General features: G+C 39.6%; 2 protein-coding genes across 2 annotated transcripts; one reads left to right on the forward strand and one right to left on the reverse strand.

The window, feature by feature from the left end:
- Positions 1 to 3,535: 3,535 nt before the first annotated feature.
- On the reverse strand, positions 3,536 to 5,316 carry pole4 (polymerase (DNA-directed), epsilon 4, accessory subunit; the record flags this gene model as incomplete). Its single annotated transcript, XM_083888153.1, has 4 exons — positions 3,536 to 3,664; positions 4,364 to 4,405; positions 4,666 to 4,750; positions 5,056 to 5,316. The coding sequence occupies 4 exons, from the start codon at positions 5,314 to 5,316 to the stop codon at positions 3,651 to 3,653; spliced, it is 402 nt and encodes a 133-aa protein (XP_083744279.1). The 3' UTR covers positions 3,536 to 3,650.
- Positions 5,317 to 6,795: 1,479 nt separating this feature from the next.
- On the forward strand, positions 6,796 to 11,346 carry LOC310926094 (serine/threonine-protein kinase NIM1; the record flags this gene model as incomplete). Its single annotated transcript, XM_083888194.1, has 4 exons — positions 6,796 to 6,817; positions 8,145 to 8,447; positions 8,943 to 9,211; positions 10,594 to 11,346. 4 exons carry the CDS (start codon positions 6,796 to 6,798, stop codon positions 11,344 to 11,346), a joined length of 1,347 nt encoding a protein of 448 aa, XP_083744320.1.
- Between the last annotated feature and the right edge of the window lie 2,039 nt (positions 11,347 to 13,385).

Below are 13,385 nucleotides of genomic sequence, written 5' to 3' on the forward strand. Positions count from 1 at the left end.
AGAGAGAGAGAGAGAGAGAGAGAGAGAGAGAGAGAGAGAGAGAGAGAGAGAGAGAGAGAGAGAGACTGCTTCACAGCTAAATATTAAATTACCTGTGATGTTTATGTGCAATGGTGTTCTCTGGAATTTTTTAATTTTTTAAAAACCTTGTTAAAATAAAAAGGAAGTTGTCTGTGTTTGTCAATTGTTGGTTAGAACATCTGGATCAGTAGGTAGGCGTTTGAAGCACTTCCATAGCCTGTGGCACACACCCAGATCTGGATCTGAATGGGTCATGTCATAAATAATAATAGATATGAAAAAACATTTTTAAGTACAAGTAAAAATACTGTTCTAAAAATGTACTCAAGTTAAAGTAAAAAAGTAGCTTTTTTACTCAGAGTAAAAGTTACTTAGTTAGCCTTTTAGCAAGGTTGGGTTCTTTATTGTGTCTTGCAAAAAGGACTAGGGGACACAAAACTTTAATTAAAGGCAAACCTTCAAATTAAAGTACTGACAGAATAAAATATGTAAACACAATGTATCAGTCACAATGGGTCAAAGGTCACAAATGCTTCAACTTGTTTTTCCTTAACTGTCCTCATCATCATTCACATGTCCTCAACATTCACCTGTCCTCAACATTCACCTGTCCTCATCATTCACCTGTCCACAACATTCACTTGTCCTCATCATTCACCTGTCCTCATCACTACTGTCCTCAACATTCACCTGTCTTCAACATTCACCTGTCCTCATCACTACTGTCCTCAACATTCACCTGTCCTCATCATTCACCTGTCCTCATCATTCACATGTCCTCATCATTCACCTGTCCTCAACATTCACCTGTCCTCAACATTCATCTGTCCTCATCATTCACCTGTCCTCAACATTCACCTGTCCTCAACATTCACCTGTCCTCATCATTCACCTGTCTTCAACATTCACCTGTCCTCAACATTCACCTGTCCTCATCATTCACCTGTCTTCAACATTCACCTGTCCTCATCACTACTGTCCTCATCATTCACCTGTCCTCATCATTCACCTGTCCTCAACATTCACCTGTCCTCATCAATGTGTGGTCAGACTTGGGTCAAAAAGAGTTGACAGGTAGAAATAAACAAATTAAAGTGAAATGTTGTCTGTATTATCTCCACAACATCTTCACAAGCTTTGACTAAAGGTAATAAATGCATTCTAATTTTACACACACACATCATTGTAATTTGTTTCAGCATAGTTAATTTGACATAATTAAACTGGAAAGGGAATGATACATCTTAATTTCCATAAAGGAAATCACTGGTCATAATGTATTCCCTGAGCAAGTCATTGAGGACCACCAGATTCATTCTTCATGCTCTGCTCTGGACAGGGAGGCTCTCTACTTTCATTTCTCAGGACATTTCCTAAATGGAATGTCTTTATCAACTGTGGAAATAAAAATGATGTCCAATCCTTTGACGTGTGATTATATTTTATTTGAAAAGAGCAGTCCGTGTTCTCTTGTGCCAGTCGGGAATTCCTCTGAAGGGAGTTGACTGCATGGTGCACTTCTGAAACCAAACATCTGTGTTTCTCACTGCTCTGTTTTATTACTCCCTGAAACACTAAACCCAAAAAAATCAGTTGGGCATTTATTAAAAAAAAAACTCAAGGGGTCTTGACTGCATCTGGGAGTGAGAAACTGAGCACTTAGGACGTGTTTAACAAATTCTGCCAGGAAGAACAACACACATCTCTCGGGTCAAGATACATTCAGACACATTCCTAATACAAACTTTAAGCTCTGTGGGATTTTTCTCAATGTCATTGTGTTCAGCATGGAAATGAACTGCAGGCCTGTTCTGTATTCATGTACAGAGTATACTGCTGCTGCTGCTGCTGCTGAAGGAGGGAAATGGGTGTTTGTGTAAATGTTAAATGATATTCACTTTTCCAAAAGATTTAGAATATGATATTAATTTACATGTATGTAGGCAAAAAACTTCCCTGATAATCAACAAAAACTAGCAGTATAGTTACAGATGGCTGTGTTGTTTTTAGTTGTCCTGGACTAGTAAACCTTTCATTAAACAATGCAAAACTATAGAAAAATATAGAAAAATTACCCTGCCCTGCCATTTTCCCTTAAGTATAATTTCCCTTTGTTACATACAGTATGTATGTACATCACTTTGTCCACCTGATGTACTCGGCAGTAACTTTACGACAGTTTAACATCATAACTGAGAAAAATTATGATACTAATGGTATGAAACTGTAGAATAAACAAAATAACCTTTGTCAACTTTAAAAATCAGTTTGACAACTAACTCAAATCAGTTATAAATTACATAATTGTTAATATGTGGGGGACATTGATTACATAATGACAGACCAGAACCCTGGATAGTTCCTGCATATGTGCAGGATCAGCACCATGGACAGTGGTGTTTATATACCACAGAGGGTTAAAACCTCTGCACACCTACAGTCCGCCATTGTGCCAAATCCACCCTTCTGACTTGTTGTCAGTGTTGCATCTTGTGCAAGTGGCAATCAATTTTGACGTGAAGAATCTGAACTGGAATTAAGATTAGCAATTTGGCTGGCCCCATGCTGAGATTTAGCACCCAGAAATTCATCCATCACCTGGAACCAGGCTCCTATTGGGCAACACCAGCTGTCAATCACACAGGTGTCCACTCATATGTGATCGTCTGTTTCCTTCAGGAACATCCATCTATCCATCTTCTACCGCTTTATCCTCCACATGTGGCATGGTTTAGTGGCATCAAACCTTTGCCATCAGCAGAAAGATCTGTCATATAAACTTAAGGTGCATAATACATCATCAACACTTAATAGGAGCATGTGACATTATGCTGAGGCTAATAAGACTTTCCTGAGGGTTTGGGTTCGGGTCACTTGTACTGTAACATGTATTTGTGTTCAGATTGTTTTTTCTGCTGGTGTGGCTGACCAAACTTCTTAAAGTCAGATAAATACATACAAATTATATGAGACTAAAGGACAGGTGTGTTTCATGAGCTTGAGTGGTACTGACTGACTCATGATGAAAAAGTCAAGAAGAAAATAGATTAAATAAATTCTACATTTAAACTACATTTTAAACTTAATCATCTACAAGGACATCAAGGTGCCATGTGGACAACAGTCTTATTGATAAACTAATATTTACATGAGGGCTTAATGTAAAAATGTATGTGTACTTAATTTGTCATTTTGCTAAACATAATACATTCCTGTGGTGATGACATGACACACGACCAAGAAAAATGTATCAAACTATATTTAATGTGAATGGCAATGCAAAAATAGACCAGTAATCCAAGTTGATGAAGCTGCTGAAAAATGACTTTTTAATTTTCAAAGAAAATGGACATTTAAAAACTTACATTTTTTTTCCACTCTGCAGTATTTTTTTTTTTCCTCAAATATTTACAATAATGTACACATCACCTCTAATGTATTCAAAGTATGAAAAGTAATACTGGCACATTGTAGAAAATCATTTATAAACATCAGATATGATGCAGAGGCAGGGCTCGACTTAGAAAAGTACCAGAGAAGTTTCCGCACAACACATCTGTCCCTGTGAGGGTGAGTTTCTTGAATGTTTGCAGATGTTCTATATTCTGATTGTTGTCCTGAAGCAGCCTTTAGTCAAGAGTGCCTAGAGATGAAAAAGAACAATATTAGTAAACTATTACAAACAAGTCAATAAAGCCTATTACAGCACCGACAGCTCAGCATTGTGAATATGTCTCTTTTTTGAACGTGAGTAAATAAAACGATGCAAAAAGTTAAGAGGTGTACATTTGACTATAATTCAAGTGAATCAGATTTGCATAGCATGACTTGCAGCTTGAACACAGACTGGTTTAGACGTCTGTGTTGTACACAGTTTGTCCTGGCGAGTGCGTGCTGCGCGTTGGCAGTGAGGTGTCTCTATGACACCTCGTACTGCACTTCAAAACATTGGCACCTGAAACAGAGTGGATCTATCTAAAGCTGGAGCAAATTTATTTTACTGAAATTACTGCAAGAGAGAAAAGACAGAGGACATTGTAGGATATGTTTGTGTGTGTGTGTAATAATGTCTATGCACTGTGCAAACACACTTGTCAGATGTGTCTCAAAAATGTCTCGGTTTAAAAAAAACATTTCTTGTTTTCTGTTTCTAAGACTTTAACTCAGGAGCAAGAAATCTACTAATGCACTGAATGAGACCAAAGGAAGGGACAAAGGTATTTGTGTGCCTCAAAATTAAGTTTTAAAGAGGTTGCAAGCCAAGATAGAGCAGAGGCTACAGCACAGATTATATATGTATATCATAAATACTGCACTGATTAACGTGTTACTTCAGACTTACCTTCAAGAAATGCAAATTCATCTATGGCCTCTATTGCATTGTCTGTGGAGGTTAATGAAAAGAGAAAAGTGGTTTGACTTAGACAAATGAGATGATGTTTTTTATTAATGTCACTGTGCAACTCATCTAATAAATCCCACAGGTTATTTATTGATGCCAAACTATCCAATGTCTTCTCAAACAATCCACACAATAACGACTAAATGTTTCTGCTCACAACTGTATTATAACCACGTCTTGGACGAAGTGCAGTGATACTGTATATTTATACAAACAGAAAATAATGCCTTGACCATCCTTACCCAAGTCTTTTCTCTGCAAAGTTTTCCTCTTGCCTTGCTGGGCATACACCAGGGCATCTTTGGCAATCATCTCCACAAACAACTCCTGAACAGAAGAAAACGTTATTACTTTATATATTATTTACGAGCAAAACAAAGTGAGAAAGACAGCTTTCTTTTTCTCCACTAATATTAAGGCTAATTGGAGAATACATCAAATGAAAAATAATGGTATTTGATATCATGCAAAAAGGAATTTCACTTCTACAAAATGCACTTGTATTCTAGCGAACAATTATTGATTAATAATCAATAAAAGTAATTCTACATCATCGACGTTGTCAACCTTAGTGTTAATGGTAAGTGTATAGTTCAGAGGCAGAGGACAGTGTGTGGCGCTGCGGGACTTACTGTAGCTTTAGCGATGATGAATACAGACTCTTGGCTGGCGAGGGACACGTCTGGGTCGGTCTTCATCAGTGTCTTGATCCGGGACAGCGGCAGTTTGGACACGCGGTTGTGGGTGACGGCGGCCGCGGGGCCCGAGTGCTGCTGCTGCTGCTGCTGCTGACTCTCCTCCTCCACCTCGGCCCCACGGGTCTCCTCCTCGCTCCCACACCGGTCGTGGTCGAGTTCCGTGGGAGTGACAGGTGTTGCAATAGTCGCTGCCATTAGTTTTTTTTGTTTCTTTTTACAGAGATGTTGTATTTGATAAAATATATACAGAAAATCCGCTACAGTTTTCGAGCTACATGTCACACATGACAATAACATCGAGCAGCATGTGTGTTTCCGCACTTTTGACCAGGGGCCTGCCAGTCACTGCTAAGCCCCGCCCCTTCCTCTCCCGCCAACTAATCCTCGTCGGTAATTGGACAAAGTGTGAATCGGTACTTTGCTATTGGACAGAAGTGAACGTCAATCTCGACGCGTGGCCGCTTCAGGGAGCGCAGGCAGGGAGAAAGGTCTGCTGCAGCCTGTAGTCCTCACGACACGCTTCTCCTTCAACTTCAACCTTTAGCATAACCCGGACTATAACAGAAGACGTGCCGTGCTGTACTAAGCTCTCCGTGTTAGCTACATGCTGCAGCTGGATACTATTGGCCTCATGTGGTAGAAGACCCGCCTCCAATCCCGTTTCTGATTGGGTTACCCTGAAACCCCAACCAATCAGAGGCAATCGACGAGTGGGTTTTCCGCCAACAAAACCGGAAAAGGTAAACGTGACGTGAATTTTTCAAAATAATGGTCACAAATTAACGTGATAGACGTTTACATTTTTAAAAAATAAAAAAAACGCAGTGGCTACATGCGTTTTTTTTTGTTTGTTTTTTATCAACTTATATATATGCATGAAATAAGCCAAATTGACAAAAATCATAGATATGAAAGATAAGAGAAATTTAGTATTATGCAATTCTACTTGGAAGTACTTGGAAATATAGTATAATGTGTCAACACAAATAAAAATAAATAATATTGACAAAGGAATTGAAGAGTTATTACCATCTTATAATTATATATGAGGTCCAGACTGTTGGTGACTTCATATTCCTTCTAGCAATGTATTTTAATTTAAGTTTATATATTATGTATAAGCAATTGAGGAAACACCTATCAAGAAAGTATGAATAGTAATCTTTAGACCTTGAAAAAAGTTCAAGTGTGTGGGAAAACAACGGTTCCATCAGGGTGTCTGATATGAGATAACCATTATAGAATAACAATATCTGTGACAGTATTCAACAGGATTTCAAAATAAAAGTGTGTGTTTTGATATGGAATTTCATAGTTCAGAATAAAAAATATCAGAAACCGGCATATTAAGTTTAATATTAATTTGGGGGCTGCAAGTTTGTGACCTCTGCTATAACTGGTGCAGTTAATTACACAGTTTATTACTTTCATATCGGCTTTTTTGAAGAGGAATAATATTTAAACAGATTTTATTATGTGCCTCATCATTACAAAATCTAACATGTGCTCTCTGGATGCAGCACTTTCATAATTTCACCCTGGGTCAGAGGACTCAATAAGCAGCCCGCTAATACACTGTTAATAGGATTGTAAAGGGGTGACTTAGTCTCCTGAAGCTTCATTCACATGTTGAGTCATAGTCAGGTACAGCTACAGCCTCAGGGACAGTCAGTCATGAAGGACCCACAACTAACAGGTAAAATGACCAACTCTCACACTGTTTTATTTGTATATTTTTGTCTCTAGCATGTACAACGTTCTTACATTTTTAAGAGATTTTAAATGTCCAAATTTGCTGTACAACAGATTATACACATTTATATGTTGTATAAATAAATTAGAAACAATAATAAATGACATTGCTATTCAGATTAATATCCGTGGTTGGTGTCTCCTTTAGTATTACATGTGCTATAATGTAATTTTATCGCCTTATATCACATGGTCTAAAGTAGAAGCCCTTCATTAATGTCTTGGTAAAATGTATACATATTTAGTGTGTTATTATAAAGTGAGCATTGTCACTTTTTATGTAATAAACACTGACAGCATATAACTGAAATCTAAGTATTAACTATTAAAGATCAATATATACTGTATGTACTGTGATATTATTACATCAGTAACTATTTTATGTTTGTATGTCAATTTCATACAAGTGATCTATATTTGTCCAAAATACTATGTCCAGCCATTCCAGTCAGCCTGCTTTAATATAAATAGCTGTCTACATTTAAAAGTGACCCACTAATACTCTTTCTAAAAGCAGTAATCCTGTGGATTTAAAGAACTGAACATTTTCTAAATTTAGACAAACTGAGGAGCTGTAGTAAAGCCATAGCAAATAATACATTTAGGTTAATCACTAATAATCTTTGTCCAATTGTTTTAATTATGTAAATCTTTTCTGACGTTCTGAAAACTTGTGTATATGCTCTGAAAGCTGAGCTTGTACAAAGTTTGCCGTGTGACCCTTAGCATCCGTTGTTCTTTGTGAGATGCAGGGGTCACGAAATAAAAAATTTCCCCCGTAAAGAGTAACAGGAACTGTGAATACTTTCCTGTTTGGAAGAGAATTAACAATTTCTCTTTCAAAGAAACGTGCTGAGTCTCAATTGTTTTTGTTCTTGAGAACAAAACAGAGAAGGAGAAAAAAAAGACACATCCTGGTTTTGTTCGACATAACAAATGAAAACACGCATGTTAAATTGATTTAACTCATTCCAAAATGATGACAGAATCTGCAGAGACCTGCAAAACTAAAAATACTGTAGTCACAACACTGGCACCTTTGACAAAACCAAATCCAAGAAGCAGAAATTAATATAGTCTACAAAATGTCTGTTTATTCAATTAATCATGTGTTGTTTAACAATTAAGTGAGGATGATGAGGAGCAGCCTGATCACAGAGCAAACAACATACGACTTTTATGTAGTTGTTCCCCCTCCTTTACTCAATTCTTACTGATGAACACCTGTACTGATGTTAAACTTGCTCCTGTTTCTTAAATTTCTTGTTAAGCCATCAGAGCTCGCCTATGTCTGCAGCAGAAAGCAAGCAGAAAATCCAAAGATGAGGCTCAGAAAGTGCAACAGGCAGCCCAGCCGCTGGCCCCCGCTGCTGCAAGCGCTTTGCCAAAGCTGACCGAAGTAGAAAGAAGCAGACAGACACCGTTTGAGAGGATTGTGTATGACATGGCTCACAGTGAGAAGATCGTCAATGAACTGATGCTTGGCCGCAGGATTGGCTTTTACGAGCTGCGGGGAGAGATTGGGCAGGGAAACTTCTCAACGGTCAGGCTGGGGATCCACGCTTTGACAAAAGGTCAGGAGCGACCAGTTTGTTTACATTTCTGTAAACATTTCCCAAAAGCAAGCATTGATTTCATCATTTCTTGGTTATCCCACCCATCCAGTCTGGTTTGTGTTTTTGTATGACCCTGAGGGAAAAATATGATGCATATTAGAGATTTCCCAATTATTTTGATGCCACTAAATGACAGTTAATCCCCGATCTCCTTTAGTTTCTGTTGAAAAGCATTTATGAAAATTGGTCCCACACACGGCTGCGAAACACAAGGAGATTCTTGGTTCTCAGACACATTTTTGTCATGCTTCAGCAACACGGCAACAATCTTCCAATTACATAAGTTGCCCAGAGAAATTCTTTCAGTCTTCTCACCATGCTGCTACTGTGGCATTCATCTGCATATTTTCTTTTGTTCGTAAATCTCTTAAGAAAATCTCTGTCCTCAATTTGACCCCTCACTTCATTAGAGCCTCTCTGAATCCGTCACTCTCCCTCCCTGTTCTGTCTCAGAGAGAGTAGCTGTCAAAATCATGGAAAAGATGCAAACGGAGAAGAGGAAGCAGCCCTCGACTTCTTTAGAAATCAGCTGCATGGAGAAGCTGTGCCATCCCAACATAGCGCGTCTGTATGAGGTGATCGAGACCAGCAGGAGGCTGCATCTGGTGATGGAGTATGGCAGCGGTGGAGACCTGTTCTCCCGAGTCACCACCAGGGGGAAGCTGAACGACCTGGAATCCAAGCTGGTCTTTGCACAAGTGATCTCTGCTGTTAAACACATGGTGAGCTTCAGTGTCACTGACTGTTGATCATCGTCTGCTGAACGCCATGTTATTACTGTGATTCATATGATTGGGTTACACAAAGTAAATAAGGCATCTATTTCAGATAAAAGTTAAATAGCTTTAAAGCAGGGGTCTCAAACTCAAATGACCTGGGGGCCAAGGCGCATCATTTGTGGTCAAGAGGGGGCCGGCCTAGAGAACAAAAAGTGGGGGGAAAAAACTGTTCATATTATTGCCTGATGATATCACATGTATACTTAATAATACTATTTATGATGCAAAAATAATGTATTAATATCAAAAACAGACATTTATTTTAAATTACATAAATAATAGTGTGGAAAACTGTAATTAAAATTCGTACCAGGAGTGTTTTGGCCACTGCCATTCTTGGCTCGGGCCCTAACAAGTGTATTTATATATGTAATTGAATGTTTTATATGATAATGGGATAATTATGACCAAATGTCTTATTATTACAGTTATAAAAAACATTGCTAGCAGACATTATATTCTATCACCTCGCTGGCAGCTGTGCCTCAGATACACACTGTGTTTAAAAGACGGTGAGGTCGTGGGCCATGTTTTCATTATAACATGATATTAAGTGGGGCCGCATGTAATCGATTGGGGGGCCGCCAGTTTGAGACCCCTGCTTTAAAGCCTCAGGTTCTGATGGCGATCATTGATATCACGCATGTCCACATACAAAAAAGCTGTGAGAAATTAAATCTTTCTTTTGATTTTCATAGTTTCCTGTAGTTTCCATAGGTGTCAAATATCAGCCTATTAACTCCCCGTCGCTCTGCCTCTCTGTGTGTTTTCCAGAATAGTGGTATTTAGATCCCATGCTGTACACAGGAAGTGACTTGTTTAATGCCAAAAACGGCAACATCTCACAAATAATGTGAAATGGCTGCAAACAGTTGGGAGCCGTGATCGACACGGGTTTGACTCACAAGTTACTGCCTGGTACTGTCTTTTTTACCCCTAACCCTAACCTCACTAACCTAGTGAGAGCCTAGTTGAGTTGAAAAATACCAGTGCACTTATTCAGTTGGAGGACAGGTTAAAAGAAACCCGTCGTTCAGCAGTTTGATGTGATAAACACTCGCTCCTGCTCATCTGTATACACATAAACACTCCCTCAGTGCTGATAAAGGATGCCGCATATGGATAAAGTTAACACATAAACAGAGACAGAATAATAATGTCAACAAAAGCAAGAATCACCAGCAGTTATGCACTGCAGCTGCTGTGATCATATGATCAACATCTTTTCCCTATGATTCCCTATGATACTTATTCAGGTTTGTTTTCCATCTGATGGAATTAGCCCTGTGGTTTCCAACATTTTTTTCTCTTTTGTGTCATCTCAGCATGACAACAACATCATCCACAGAGACCTGAAGGCAGAAAACATCTTCTACACCACCACCTACTGCATTAAGGTTGGAGACTTTGGCTTCAGTACAGAGAGCAGCCCCGCTGAGCTCCTCACTAATTTCTGTGGGTCTCCTCCTTATGCTGCTCCTGAACTGTATAAGGAAAAGGGCTACAATGGACGCTACTCTGACATCTGGGCGTTAGGTATCCTCTTGTACTTCATCGTCACGGCCACTTTGCCTTTCAACGGTGATAAGCTGGGGAGGCTGAAGCGCTGCATCCTCCAGGGGGCTTACAGTATCCCTTCTTATGTGCCTGATCCCTGCCAGCTGATCATTAAAGGCATGCTGCGGCCTGTGCCTGCCGATCGCTCCTCTCTGGCGCACATTGCAAACAGTGCTTGGCTGAAGGGGATTGAGTGCCCTCATCCCTACGTCTTACTGCCTGCATCACCGGCCCACTTTGCTCAGACCAGGCAGCCTCTGTGTGCAGAGGAGCAGGAGGTGAAAAATGTGCTCTCAGATCTAGGTATTGTCACAGCTCATTTACAAAACAATCCCTGTTCAGACTGCAGGAGCCCGCTGACGGGGACCTATCGTATTCTCCTGCACCGGGCCCAGAAGAGAAGATCAGTGGAGGCTGTGGGGTATTCAGCGCTTCATCCTGATGAGTATAGGGGTCTGCAGACATGGAGTGCAGCATCCGTGGACAAACACAATCCCTCGGCCGTCTGTGTTATACTGTAAGGATAAATCACTGCACTGGACTGCTGTAGTTGTGGACACACAGGCACTTTATCACAAACAGATGTGCAATTTTGCTGCTTTACAACATGGATTGTGCAATACAAGACACGCACATGCTCACAGAGGCTGCAGATCGGAGTTGGAAGCTTCATGCGTCCCACAGCGTAAGTCAATTATAGCTCACAGACCTCGCTCATAATTGTCAGTGGATTTGGGTTCTGATTATATCATCAACAAGAAAGCTTAGTGAGGCGAAACTTATCAGTCAGCGTGTGCTTACATGGACATCTTCCAATCCCTCTTAGTCAGAGCATAAAACCTGTCGGACTAATCCAAGGCCACAGGTAATCCCAGTAAGAGTGACTCTGAGAATATGCTTGGCCCAACAGAAATGAAACTTGAAACTGTGGAGAGTGAGAAAAACATGTCCTGAAAAAAAGAAAGAATGAAAAAATTAGGCATAAAACCAAATTATGACCACATGTGGTTAGAACAATAGAGAATTGTCGAAGCGGTCTGCATTCATCTTCTCAGTGCATAAGTGATCTCTAAAACGCCTTCACTCAATGTCAATATAAAGAGCACATATTGAAGTTGATCACAGTTGTATTAATATGTTGCTCCTTGCTTTTGCTCATGTTTTTTTAAGCGTGACATTCTCACTCGCAAATTAATCGATGACAATAAAACCACTGCAAACAATGTTTTCTTGAGAAATCTTGACTCTTCTTCCGCACGTTATCTCCCGGCTGTCTCTTCTGACAGAGTGCATGGTAAATATTATCCATGACTTCCTCGTGAACCCTGATGCTTGACTCTGGAGTCAGTGTGAAGAGATTCTGGGGTCATTTCAGTGCACTTTCTTTTTGTAAAAGAGCGGATGATAAATGCATTTGTGCGTCTGCGGACTCTACAGGATTATGAAATAGTACATCCAGTGAGACAGAGACACTTTCTCAGGCCAGTCAACAAATTTCTTTAAACTTTGCCGATAATCCTCCATGCCACAATTGTCTCTGTGAGCCAAACGTCACTCTTTGCTTCTTACCATTGCATTTTTTGGTGCCAATTCTGCCAGTGTCTACATGTCCATGCTGAGTGTCTGAAAAGTTTTTTTAATTTTACAATAAAACGTCGAACCCCCTGTTAACCCTGGTATGTGTACACACTGTGTGGGCAGGAGCAGATCATGAAAGAGACTACTGAGGTCCTCACTGGTGCCAAGGAGGAGTCCTGACTTGCGCTGTGTTTATGTAAACATCCTAATTTCTCTCAGTGTGAACTCGTGTGAAAATCTGGCCTGCCGCGTTCAACTTGCGCAACCTTTTAACCACAAGCTAATCGTCAGAATGCAATTAAAGCTGCAGTGCACACTTTTTTTTTATATAAACAAATATTTGTTTGATTCAAATTATTGTCAAACGAGTTCACACAGCACTAATTAAGCCAATAAGCTCCACAAAACTCTTTCTCTCTCTGTGTGTTTCTCAGCATTGAGGTGTTTTTTTTTGTCAAGACAGACGGAGGCAGCAGCACCATTGTGCTAGTAAAGTGAGACAAATGCAAACAGGCTGGAGTGTGAATGAAAAGAAGAGCTCACAAAAACTTCCAAAAGTGAATTCTACTGCTCAGTGTAGAGTGTTACTGTACTTAAGTACAAAATTCACCTATCTCTACTTTACTTTATTTATATTTCAAGCAATTTTTACATTTACACCACTATATTTTCTCATTACTAACAAATCAAAGAGCTAGTAATGGTCTGTATTTCTATAGAGCGCTTTTCTAGTCTTGATGAGCTGCTTCACACATCTTTCATAACCATTCACACGCTTCAACACAGGGTTAAATGTCTTGCTCAAGGACACATATATAGACGAGCAGGGCCAGGAATTGAACCCACAACCTTCCAGTTGAAAGACAACTCAGCATCTGTCTGCAGCTTTTTGTGATGAAATAAACTAACTGATAGAAAGGAGCTGATACAACAAAAAGGAAATCGAGTTGTTTTGACCAGAGTCAATAATTTACCTTAAGGA

Source organism: Microchirus variegatus, assembly GCF_963457635.1.
Source record: "Microchirus variegatus genome assembly, chromosome: 4".
NCBI lineage: Eukaryota > Metazoa > Chordata > Actinopteri > Pleuronectiformes > Soleidae > Microchirus > Microchirus variegatus.